We start from the raw sequence: 13,351 nt of genomic DNA on the forward strand, positions 1-13,351 counted from the left end.
CGCCGAGTGTTGCCCTCAGCGCATTTTTCATCCTAAACAAAATTGTTATATTTTCTGCTATTCACTGTTTTTGTTTTGTTTTGATTTAGTTTTTAAACTTTATTAATAAGTTTCTCAGTAAATACACACTCAAGCATTTAAGCACACACACCCCACCCTCCCCCGAAATCCAAGAAGTGGAAAAAATTATAAAATTGAATTATTTCAAAATTATTATTTATAAATGAATTCATAAATAATAATATAAAAAATATAACAACAAACACATGATTAAAGGTTAACAATGTGTAAACAAAGAGACTTGGATTATTGTTACAATTCAAACCACTCATTAGCTTACCTAGTTGGTGACAAAAGTATAAACACATATAAACATGCATACATATGTACACACAGGTAGGTATATGTAGCGTACACACATATAAAGGTATGTACATTACTCTTCACCTTTGTAATATACAAAAATAACATTGAAAACCAAAAATATTATTTAATCAAATATTTAATAGGTCTTCATATCCATCCCTCACATTGATAGTAATGCATTAAACTTTTATTATCAATTTAAAAGGAAGTGTGAAAGTCAGTTTGGGAGCTCTTGTGCAGTTTTGTTGCTCTGTAAATCCTCCCTGGACTTTATGAGCTTTTATTTTGAAGGGCACCTCGCCTACGTTGCGGTGTCAGTCCGTGCATCTGTGTGAATTGACACACCTGTCTCCAGTAGCTTCAGCTCATGAATATTCATACGATATTTGAACATGAGCTTCTGAAAAATGACACATTATAAATCTCAAAAATTGAAATTGAAAACTTACAACAATAAAACACACTAAGTTAAACTAAACTAAGTTTACAGTTTGCAGTGCTGCAGTAAGATTTCAGTACTGATTTAAGATTAGATTCTATAGGCATTCTGATATCTGCCTTAAAGGGCCACACTGTACCAGCGAGTTTTTCTAAATCCCTTAAACTTTACATCACATCTAACCATTTTGCAAACCATGCTGCTGTGTTTTGCAAATTTAGATTTATTTTCCATTTGGTGCTGTGCAATAAGAAAATGGACTGAACTGCATTAAAGTTACATTATCTTCATGTGGTAATTTGCGGGAGCATCTCTCGTCATCCTGGAAAGACCACGCTGAATCTGTCTGCAAAAAATAAAAATAAAAATGTGTTTGTTATGTTGTCTAAGGTCTTTTGAGGTGAGCAGAAAAATTCTTGTCTTGCTTTTTACTTCTGTGATTATGAGTGTTCTAAAGTATTGTAATACCACAGGGTACACGTGTTTGTCTGCCACATTAAAGTCAAAACTGCTCCACCAAATAAAAATCTGCTCAAAGATTTTAGGTCAGCCCCTGGAAAAACTATGATGAATCAGTCTGCCATGATAACATATTAAGGATGATCAACAACACTGTATGTGTCCCCAGTCATGTCCTGAACAGTGAATACAGTGAATAAGTGATGGCATCATATCAGAGATACAGGGCCCAGTGTTTTAATAATGTTAGACTGAAACTTTATTTTGTGCACCAGTCTGTACTCAAACTATTCTGGATCTTAATACCAGAACAAATGCACATCTTGTCTTACATGTTTGTCTTTGTTGATGTTGCAAATGGAACTGCTGTGAGGCAAGAAACATTACAGAGTTGATCTCACAATAAAGTTTCATCACAACTAGTGGTTCAGAGGGGTCGTGACCTCTGTGAGCATCACCAGATGATGTGGGGCCAGAAGGTGCTCTTTCATTTAGATTTATTGTCCTTACTATTTTTCAACTTTCTAACTGTAAAATATCACATGGCATCTAGTTTCTCATGTGCCTCTGATAATGAAAAGAAAAGGCAAATCAGTCGTTAGCAGTTGATTCACATCCAGCCTGTGAACCATCAAGAGAACCACTGACCCAGAGGAATGACACCCATAAAACAAAGAAGCCTGAGCTGTGGTATCATCCATTACGTTGAGGCTGAGGCTGGTTTGGAGGGTGACGGTCCCGCCTGCAGGAGCCACCGACAGAAGTAGGTCATGCTCAAGCTGTCCTGGTCAATTAGCGTCTCCGTGCTTGTAGCAGTATATAGACTGTAACAACACCATCAAAGAGTACAGAAGCATTTAAGTTCTTTGGCACCATGCTTCAGTTGTCATGTTGTCCTGTGATGTGTGCAGCTCTGCTACAAACAGCTCTGTGATTGGTCAGTCTGAGTCTGGGCTCAGTAGCAGAAAGGAGCTAATTATGATTAGGGCTGTTTTTATTTGTATTTTTCTATGAGGGACTAAACAAAAAAGAGTTGAGTCTCAAATGCTCACCATGGATTTATTAAGGGACCTGGACACAGCACTGGAAGCAGGGCCCTGTTCATCCCTGTGAAAGTTGCTCAGTGGCGCATGATGCCAAAAGAGTTCTACTTCTCTGGTGTAAAATATCCCCAGATCTTCCGCTTCACCGTGCCCATAGAGCAGATGCACTAGAGAGCTCCACCAGTAGAGTGGCTAACTTACGTCAGGCAAGTGCCTAACTTTTGGTTTAGCCCTCCGCTAACTTCAGTGTGGAGAAAAAGATTTAATCATGCGGCCCCTCTAGACTTTCAAAATGTTATCGGACCAAATGGATCAAGTCCTAATTGTGAAAAGGGTCATTTCATGGGGGTTGTGAGGCTCAAAAAATATGTCCACTGATTTACAGTGGACTCTCTTTCCCAATGTAAGTCAATGGTAAAAAGTCTTTTTGGGCCCCATGGCATCAAATGATGGATGCAGAAGTTGTAGTTACACAGTTTGGCCACTATGTCAAATTGCCTTTAATGTCGGGCACACTTCCTGGGGGTCTGATTCTCACCAGCCCATTGTCATTCCCAGGTTTTCAAACATCAGTGTCACACTCCTTGGCATCTCATAGCAACTGCAGCTGTGGCACACTGCTGAAACACTTTGCATCATGTGGTTAATGCTGTGGAACAGTCACGGTAAGGTTTAGGCAACAAAACCGCATCATTAGGTTTAGAAAAATGTTTTGGCTTAAATTAAGTACATTTGTAACGTAATATAATGTCACATAAATACGTAACGTGATTGATGTCAGTGACTGTACGTTAACTGCATAATGTTATGTTAAAACAACACTGACTTTGTTTAACACAGGACACACACTGTGACCACTGGATCAAGGTCCAGTTTTGTTTGACCGACACAGTGTCAAAAACGTTTCTTGAACTGCCACTTGAGGCTGCCTCCAAGAACCAGTGGTCAGAAATAAAGCTCGAAGCTTTAAAATGGCAGTCCACAAACCAGTGGGCAATGTCACAGTAGCTACGTTAATTATTTTACAGCAACAAACACTTTTTTTAATTTAATCATACAAAGAGCGGCAACAGTACCTGCCATTAAAATAAAACAAATGTATGTTTATTTCTTTAAAAAGTGTTCTTAAAAAGAGAGGATCCACCCAAATTAAAAACAGTATATAAATATATTTTCACTTGCTTCTATAATAAATATAGTTTTGGTTTGATTTGAAAATCTGTGAGTTTTTGGAAGTGATTTTCCTTCAAACGACTGTTGACTGAAGAAGTAGACCCTCTATGAACACTGCACAGTGAATTCTGTTGATTTTCTAGTAAAGTATGATATAATAAAGTATAATATTTGATTTTCAGTTTCAAAGCTGTGAAACTGAATTCCAGTCTCCTCCAGTGGTCTGAGGTGGTGGCAGATATTTCAGAGACAGATATCTGAAACAAAAACTATGTGCATGGAGAGATACCAGTGGAGGTGAGTGAGATGTTTGTTTCTTTGCTTTTTTTGTTCCGGCTGTGTAGATTTTACTCTTTGTGTTAGAGTTCTCATTTGTTTTTGTTATTGCTGGGAACTGACCCTTTGGGTTATATTTGTTTAATGCTTTCCTAAAAAACAGCCACAGGTTGCAGTTCATAATATTTTGAATATACAGTGACCCTGGCTTTTATTTCCATTTAAGTAAGTTCCTGTGGGATCAAACAAAAGAGGGAGAGAGGGAGAGAACGAGGAATGAAAAGTGTTAGAGAGAAAAAGTTTAGTAAACATATACACATTTCAGCAAAGCACACTGAGAGTAGAGAGAGACAGAGACAGGAAGAGAGACAAGAAAGAGAGTTTGGGTGTGGCTGATGTATGACTGTCACATGCCATCCTAAAAGTCACTTTGAACCAACACAACAGCAATGCAACAGGATATTGGACTCTCTCTCACACACACACACACACACACACACACACACACACACACACACACACACACACACTGCCTCTGGTATGTGTAACGCTGTTCTCACTTTAAAGAATGATGCTGGAGGATGGATATTTACACATACCAGACATCAGCAAAGAACAGAGGGTCATTTCTCAAAATATCCCCTGTGGTTGGGGTCATTACAGAGATGGACTCTGTAGAAAAGCTACAAAGAAGTTCTCTGTGACCAGACTAGTAGAGGAATAATCAGTGTGCATTTTCAACCACGGCCTTAAACTAAACAAACAGAAAAACCAAGGAAACATAAATATTTAGAAGAACATAAAATGTTTGTGATATCAATTTAAAGAGAAACAATTTAATATCTGACTGAAATCCTGCAAAGCAGAAACATTATGTTAAAGGTCTCATATTATGCTCATTTTCAGGTTCGTACTTGTATCTGGGGTTTCTGGAAGAACACGTTTACGTGCTTAATGTTAAAAAAAAGCATAACTTCTCTCTTACTGTCTGTCTGAATATACCTGTGTTAGCACTGTGTCTGAAACACTCCGTTTTAGCGTTAAATCAACCTCCTGAAAAAGCCTGGTCTGCTATGATTGGTTAGTGTTTGCGGGTCTTCCACATCTGCACGCTTGGCATCTTTGCGCCATCATTACAGCCAGGGAATAATTATAACGGCACTGTAGTGGCAGTTTCTACCTTTACAGAGTATAGTTGCGACTTCACAACTTCATGCAAGTCCTGACAGCTTGTTTAAAGTCACAGTTTCTGAATATGGATTGTGTATATTTCTCTGTGGATTAAAGGTTTTGATACTTTCACAGTATTAATATGGCACCTATACCTGCTTTATAATAAAAAAGATAAGGACATATGACTTTTTAGAATATGTGCCCTTTAAAACCTATTTCCATTCCCTGTAATAGAAACTCAAATTTTAATTGGTCTTAAATTGAACAAATAAGGGCCAGCTTTGTGTCCTGGGCTAAAGCACAATAAAATGACAAACTACTTTACTGTGTATAAGATAGTATCATAAGACATGGTAAAGTGTATGAATAGGCTGTGCTAACAGCTCAAAATATTTGAGTTTACTCCATATCTTAATGCTGAACTTGCTCTCACGAGGCTGGCTCCTCAGTGTGGCGGAAAGAAAAGCTGGAGCACTGGAATATTTAAGTTTGGCTGGTTTGATGGGCTGAAGACATCCCAGCCAAACATCACCTGACTCCTGCAATGATTAAAAGAGAAAAAGAGAAGTGCAAAATTATCAAAGATTATTGGCTATATGTTTTCACACAATTTGTTCATAAGGATTTTGTTATTTTGCAGTGAAAATGAGCAAACCAATGTCCACTGCTCACTTAGTAAATCTGAAGAGAATGATGTCACTCGCCTCTCAAGTGAATTGACAGACAACAAATGTTTTTGAAGAGATACTGTGAAACTTTAATGATGCCAGTGTGGACACACAGTATTATCATCTGTCGGTTTACAAAGGCCATAACCAAGAAAACTAAAAAAACAAACTAACAAAAAAAAAAACAACAACAACAAATGGGAAGAATTCAAACAGTGTGATAATGCAAATGGAAATTTTGGCATTTCAAAAAAAATAATGAATGTAACAAAGCATGTATAACAGCAGCATAAAGGTTTTAAAATTAGGGCAGCAGAAAAATAAAAACACATTATTATTATTACTACGTGAAATGCACATTGTACCTTGCATGTTAATGTCTTGTTTAGATGGATTTTGCAGATGTCATGACCAATTAAAAAAACAGCTAGCGATACTGTATAAGCATCAGGTCTGAGTCTCTCAGCGTCGATGAGGTCATCCATGGATACAAGTACAGATACATTCATCCATCACATCTGTGCAGTCAGAAAAGGTCTACATTAACTAGCCTGGATATAAAGTTCAATTTAAAATAAATACATGAATCTACTTCTTTCAAATGGTATAAAGGTTTCAAATAGCATTTTCTTCTGTGTCACTGTGACTTTACCTTTTGAGTGCTATCCAACAAATTCTCAGTAATGATTACACTAGTTTTAATACTAGTAAAACTAGTTTGTCTGAGCCTCTCATGAAAAGCTTACATTTGACCTAATACACAAAATTGTGTACAAAAATTATTATCTAAAATTAGCTGTATGAAATTTATAAAATATCCCAGTGATTTGTAATGTGGCAGAAGCTGCAACAAGTGGCCAGTAAAAAGATGACCTGGAGCCAGCTGTACCAGCTCTTGTGTTTACTTACAGGGGATTTAGGTAGTTATTTTACATAGCTGAATATGATTCATTATATATTCATACATATATACATATATATATATATATATATATATATATATATATATATATATATATATATATACATATATGTATATATATATATATATATATATATATATATATATATATATATATATATATATATATACTCATTTTAAACTGAAGGGGAGCAGAGTGAGGCAACATCTTAAAGTTTAATTCATTAAATCATTTAGGTGACCTTTGTTAAAGTGTCAGTAACATAGCAGCAAATCTTGCTCGGACCTTTGACCCCAAATGTTTCCATGACTGACAAGAGTTCTTGAAGATGTTTCCATTGCTACTGTTTGACTTCACTCTGGAAGAAGTTGAACTACAGCACCACTACCCCGGGGAGAAATCTAGTTTGGTTTACTAAAGCCACTTCGAAAAAGTAGTTTTAACTATTTGGTAAAAAATGATCTAATTGACAATGTACACGTGATACCAAATTAAAACAAAATTTGGGGCCTAATACAAAGAAGTCACATGCCACAAAATACCTCTCAATTGAGTTTGTTGCAACAAGTGCCTGCTTGTTCACAGGTTGTATATGAACCAAAAAAAATGAATAAATAAAATACCCCAATACCCCCACTATTCATGGGGAAGTGCAAGGAAAGTCAGCAGATGTTCTGCATGATCTCATAAAGTACATCTTATTTTTTTTTCAACTCCATGTCCCTTTCAAAGCTCCATGAAAAATGTTTATAGTGTCAGTACACTTAAAATGGCTAAAAAGTCATTTAACCACTTGAATCACTATGCTATCATGCTATCAGTTTAATTAATGTAGTTCACCACTCCACAACACTGATGATGACAACATACAAGAGGAAATAAAAAAGGGAAGTGTTACTTTGCTAAATATTTCTAGAATTGAACTGTACAGTAGCTACATCTACTTTAATACATGTGGGAAAAACAAACAAATTACAGTCATGCAAAAACAGAAATGAACACAAAAAGACTTAACGAAGCAAATCCTGAAGAATCCATCAGAGTGGACCAGGTCAGCTGTACATGGTTATGTGGAGCCACTGGAACCAATCAGAGAACAGAAAACATTTAGTTGAAACTCACCTTTAATGATGACCGTTAAATGTACTGTATGTAACCTTAAACATGTATTAATAATTTCTTACTGCCAGTAGGTGAACAGGTTGTAATGTTACTGAAAACTGAGACCTTGCCTGCCTTTCTCAGTTGCCTGTGACAGCCTATGGACTGACTTCTATGTAAAGGACTTGAGTAAGGACAGATTTTCCGAAAAAAATCGAAGTATGTGACGTGCTGCAGTTACACGGATTAGACCCTGCTGTGGACCCAGGGGCTGGAGTTTAGCACTGGCTGAATTCAATACATACAGGGCTAACTGTTAGCCTCGCATGGCTAACAGTTATTACTGTAATGTGTTTAATGACAGAGTTGAGCGTTGGTGTCGGTGTGGTTTGTTGGGACTGTTTAACAGCTCAGTGTTGGATTTTATCCACTAGCCGGGTACACATTGACCTAATCTTTCACCGGAAAGGCAGTGGCTCCACCGATGGTCCTTCAGCGCTGAATCTAAGCAGTGTAAATGGCAGCTAAAGGGGAACAGACCTCGGCACAATCGTGTTGTCTTTCTCTAAAACTGTGAAAAATGTCCACACTGGCAACAGCTTGTTTGGCTCTCCTGTTAGCATGCTGCGCAAGCTCCTCTTCTTCTCTGCGTTTATTGTCACAGTCCATATAAGCAATTTGGCTTTGTGTTATCGCCTCTATATATGAACTATAATTTTATTTTCTGTATAATAAAGAATAATTTCCCATTATTACCCGATACTCTGTCAACCTGATGTACTGTATATTGTGCATCCCTGGTTAACAGAGAAAGAAAGAACCTGCTAAATGTAGATATGTCATTCATTTTATAAAAATAAAATAAATAGCAAATATATCACACCTGCTACCTTTATTTCTTTCAATTTATATCCAAAATATGTAAAACAGAAAAAGAGGTTCATACCCGTTTGTAGTCGAGAGTTATTCGTCCCATACCCGCCATGTCGTATGCTTGAAATACTTCTGCAAAACAGCATAAAGACAATGAACAATCGAGAAATATTTGAACTGTGATGGCAAATATTTTGTCCATCCTGTAGAACCAGGAGGCTAGAGTCTACTTAAGATGTCTTACATTTGTTTTAGTTCTCTAAACTGATTGGCTGACTGGCTCTGATGTAAGCCAAAACAAACATGTGAAGTTTTTAAAATTGAAACCTGAGAGTTAGTTTTGGCACCAGATTTTGGTTTAACTCCAGCTCCTCTGTCATGAATACTGTCACAATGTGCTACCACCCCTGTGGATGTCCCTTCCTTACGGATCATGCTCTCCAGTTTCATCAGCAGGTACAGGAAGCCGGGGTAGCTGATGGTCATGTCCAGCTCCGTGTATCTCAGTCCGACCAGCTGCATTACCAAATCATCCACTATAATGCCTGGAGCAGAGAAACACAAGACCAACAAACCCAGGTTAGAGTAAATCACTTCTTGATCTAATAATTTAATATGTCACTACATATAACAGTAAATATAAAAGGTTACTTCCACAAGTGTGACTGAACAAAGTTAGAAGGCAGAGAAGAGGTAAACAGAGGTGGTTTGGCTCCCCCTGTTGGTCAGATAATTTTTCCTGACAGACGTGGACCCTGAACTTTAAACGGCTGTGTGTGTGTGTGTGTGTGTGTGTGTGTGTGTGTGTGTGTGTGTGTGTGTGTTGCACATGAACTGAACTTCCAGTGTGAATGAACTATCTATTTATTGATGTGTCCTCAGTCCTACCTGCTGCGTTCAGAGCGGGGGCGACCTCTTTATACTCAAGGTGGTTTGTTTTGTTTTTGTCATACACCAGGAAGATATCCTGAGGAGAGAATGAACACAACTTACTGAATGCATGAAACACTGCATGTACTGACATAATGTCTGTGACAACAACTTATTCTTCCTTTACTAAATACATTAACTCAATTATGGACCAATTTCTGCAGCAACCTGACCTGTCCTGATGAACACAAGTTCCAAGTCTTATGATGAAATAAAAACAAAGTATGCTACAAAATTTGAATTATATCTGTAATGCAAATTTAGCTCAATTATTTTTGCTTCACATGACAGATTTGTGACAATCTTTTGAGCAAAATAAGATTATTTTAACCAGTATAATGAATCTAACTTATCCCTGCAACCCCCCTGAAATCTACACCTATGATGTTGCCAGTTTTATTCTTGTCACTGGTGTGTTGAATTTTACCGTCCACCTCCTGATCTTGTCCCACAGACTCTGGAACTCATCCCAGTTCAGCCGAGCATTGCCGGTATTCTGAAGGAAACACTGAGGTCAAGGAAATGAACCGCACAAACATCAACAATCCAAATAACACGATACACTTGGTTATTAGTTCATTAGATACACCTAGCCAAAACAAATGCACTCTATGATGATCAATTTGTGTTGGAACTGTTTAAAGTGTTGACTCAGCTTTATTTTAGAGGCTGCAGTTTGTGTGTTGATTTGTGCTGCATTTCACAGAGAGGTCTTTCTGTTATGTAGTCCTCCCTTACTCACATAAAAAAGGGCTGGACAAAATAATAGTAACACCTGTTGGCTCTCTTTTGCAGAGTCACAGTAGTAACCAACATTTTAATAAGGTACACACAGTGGCGGAAAGTACATTTACTGAAGTACTGCAGTTATGTCTATGTTTTAAAAATATTGATACCATGGTGGAGGTAGATTTGAAGACTACAGGAGAGTAACAGTAACATGATTATTTCTTTTCACTGTAACAATAACATTGATAGGGCCTGGATAGCTCAGTCAGTAGAGCATCAGACTTTTAATCTGAGGGTCCAGGGTTCAAGTCCCTGTTCAGGTGAGAAAAGTTTTAAAGGAACAGTGTATAAGATGTGAAGTGATTTAGTGGCATCCAATGGTGAGGACTACAGATTGCAACCAGCTGAAACTTGTCCTAGTAAGAATTCTTTCATGGTTCGTCATTCAGGAGGGTTTTACCTGGAGCTAAACTATCCGCATAGGTGGACTGAACAATTTAACATTCAAAAATCAGTGTTTTCCAGACACTGCTTGTCACAGAGGGGCTGTGAACCACAGTGGCTGATGCAAAACCTGAATGGCCCTATTTAGAGCCAGTGTTTGGTTTGTCCACTGTGGCCTACTGCAGAAACATGGTGTTGCAACATGGTGGACTTTGTGGTTGAGGACTCGCTGTCAATCAAAATCAAAAGTTTCTGTTAAATGTCATTGTTGAGTCAACATTTGAACCTATCAACTGTGCTTCCCATCATACTCTGGGTCTTGCAGTCGGTGGAGAGAAAATGCAGTTGCACTGATCTTGTGAGGTTTTTATTGTCCACAACAGGTGGAGCACGTTGGAACCAAGTCCGACGGAAATCTGACTAACTGGCGTGCATTGAGGGGGAATCAGTGGTGATAGATTCTGTGCAAACACGACTCTTTTTGTTCAAGACTGCTATCTGTTGTATGATGACGACTACTTCAATTATTTTAAAATTTGTCTCACCTGAACAGGGACTTGAACCCTGGACCCTCAGATTAAAAGTCTGATGCTCTACCGACTGAGCTATCCAGGCTCTGACTAAACAAGAAATCGTACGAAAGAAGAATCACAATGTACCAATCACGTGCAGTCTTTAAAAGATATTTCCCTCTGTGCACAGTATCACTATTTTTACACCATTTTCAGCTCCAGCTTTAACATGATACTGATCTCATTATTTTTCTTCACCTGTTCTTTCATTCACTCTCATGGTTCAGTGATCTGTCTGCTAATACTGAAACTTGAATGTTTTTCAATCTACTGAGTGTGCCTGTTCAGACACAATAGGTAGATAACAGAGAGGCAGATATAGTAAACTGACATGATATTGCTTTGTAAGGATACATCCATGAGGACCACCAGGCTCTTGCAGTGCTCCAGAGCCAAGTACTTCTCACTGCCGGCCAACACTGGGCAAAACAAGTACAATAATCAGTGGACATTTTAACATGCATACATTGCATACACAAGAAGCGTGAGAAACTTTATTAAAGCATGAGGCTGAGATTGTTTTTCTAGGTTTGAATACTGTTGTTATCATGGCTGTGGTGGGGTCAGCAACTTCACTCCAATCAGTGTCATGAATTTTGATTTTGTTATGTTAATGACCCTCACATAGCCTGTTTCAGTAGAGGTGGGTGTGGGTCCCTGCGACAGACAATGAACCAAAAAATCCACAGTACATCCCCCTCCCAGTTTCTCCCACTGTCTCCACCACCTTTACAGCACAATGTTGTTCTAAATTCTTCACCCTCTTGATGCCCTCCCTGTTAAAAAGTGTCTGAGAACACAACATGACTTGATGAGAAGAAATCTAGTTGTTTCTTTTATTTTGATTCCCTCTAGATGGAGACAGAGAGAGCAGAAACTATTGAGGTCGACTGGCTGACTGACTATTTAGTGTGGTGATGTATGGTAAAAATAATGATCTAATGTAAAGTTCTACATACATTTATGCACTACAGTAAGCAAAACAAAATCTGGGGAGTTAATTCAGTTGGTCATCATGCTCATCATTCTGTTTTATATTTCTAATATTTTATTCACTCACCTTAACATCTGTACTATTTAATGTTTTATGTAATTCTCTTCTATACTTGCATGTTTCTGTATTTATGCATCTTGTAGTTGCATTGTTGGAGGGAGCCTGAAAACAACTACTGCTACGGCTGCTCTGCTGTAATTGTTGTGCATATATGTATACTTGAAACTTGAAGGACTTGAGAAGCAGGTTTTTTTTTTAGATTATTTTTTTGGGCTTTTGCCTTTAATGAACAGGACAGAGTGAAATGGGGTGAGAGCGAGAGCGGGGGGTGACACGCAGCAAATGGTTGCAAGCCGGAGTCGAACCTGCGACCGCTGCAGCGAGGCATCGCCTCTGTACATTTTGTAGCAGTTAGATGTTTGTGGTATAACTTGATTCCAGATAAACACCCACCAAACATGTAACCACTGGAGGCATTATTTTGTTTTGTTGTTCCTGTGAGAATCCTTCAAGGATGACGGTTAACGTGTTCCCACTATCATTAAAGGAATTATAAAAATTCAGTGGGAGGAAACAAGACTGAACCAGTCTATTGATCCGCCCACTAAAGCAGTAAGAGAGACGGCACTAACCTCCTCCCTGTAAGGCCTCAGTCAGCAGGTTGTGGAGGTGCAGTGGTTTGCAATGGTTTTTCTGATGACACAAAGCAGGAAACAGTCACAACACAAGATATCAGGGTCAGTGCCACACACAGAGACACTCCTCTTCATACATTAGTCTACCAAGAAAGTTATCACTCTTCACGACTCAGTCTGTCTGAAATATGCAGGTTGTGCAACAAACTGACAACCACTTGTTGCTCTACTAACAGCAGTGAGCATTGTGGTGACATGACTGCAATGGAAGGGGGAAGGGAGAGTGCAACATCTAGTGGCTAATGTTATCAATAGCACTTTTAATTATTGTGATAGTCTGAAGAGTGTGGGAACAAATGTGTATTCCAGTGTTGAAAACATCCATGTGACACCTTTAAAGTAGGCTTCAGTTCAAACCTGCTTGTACAGTAGCTCTGTGTAAGTAAGTCTTACCTTGTTGCAGTGCTTCTTGAACAGATGTCTGATGGTTGCAAGTGAAGGAAGAGCAGCCCGGTGAGGGTATGTAAGCTGCAGGAAGAAAATACAGAGACTC

The 13,351-nt window shown here is 38.3% G+C and overlaps 1 protein-coding gene and 2 non-coding genes across 3 annotated transcripts in view; 1 reads left to right on the forward strand and 2 right to left on the reverse strand.

Annotated features, from left to right (window-relative positions):
- Positions 1-5,668: 5,668 nt before the first annotated feature.
- Positions 5,669-13,351, reverse strand: part of LOC117259556 (calpain-9) — a 29,211-nt gene continuing 21,528 nt past the window's right edge. The window contains exons 13-20 of the mRNA XM_033630940.2: positions 13,252-13,326; positions 12,796-12,856; positions 11,524-11,588; positions 9,852-9,920; positions 9,383-9,461; positions 8,923-9,039; positions 8,568-8,626; positions 5,669-7,599 (exon numbers count right to left, since the gene is read on the reverse strand). Of these exons, the coding sequence (XP_033486831.2) occupies positions 7,573-7,599; positions 8,568-8,626; positions 8,923-9,039; positions 9,383-9,461; positions 9,852-9,920; positions 11,524-11,588; positions 12,796-12,856; positions 13,252-13,326 (552 nt within the window). The 3' untranslated portion in view covers positions 5,669-7,572. The remainder of the gene's footprint in view (positions 7,600-8,567; positions 8,627-8,922; positions 9,040-9,382; positions 9,462-9,851; positions 9,921-11,523; positions 11,589-12,795; positions 12,857-13,251; positions 13,327-13,351) is intronic.
- trnak-uuu (transfer RNA lysine (anticodon UUU)) lies at positions 10,404-10,476 on the forward strand. The gene has a single exon. It is a non-coding gene; the product is annotated as a tRNA-Lys (tRNA).
- On the reverse strand, positions 11,140-11,212 carry trnak-uuu (transfer RNA lysine (anticodon UUU)). Its single transcript has one exon. It is a non-coding gene; the product is annotated as a tRNA-Lys (tRNA).

Source organism: Epinephelus lanceolatus, chromosome 4, assembly GCF_041903045.1.
Source record: "Epinephelus lanceolatus isolate andai-2023 chromosome 4, ASM4190304v1, whole genome shotgun sequence".
In the NCBI taxonomy this organism is placed as follows: domain Eukaryota; kingdom Metazoa; phylum Chordata; class Actinopteri; order Perciformes; family Serranidae; genus Epinephelus; species Epinephelus lanceolatus.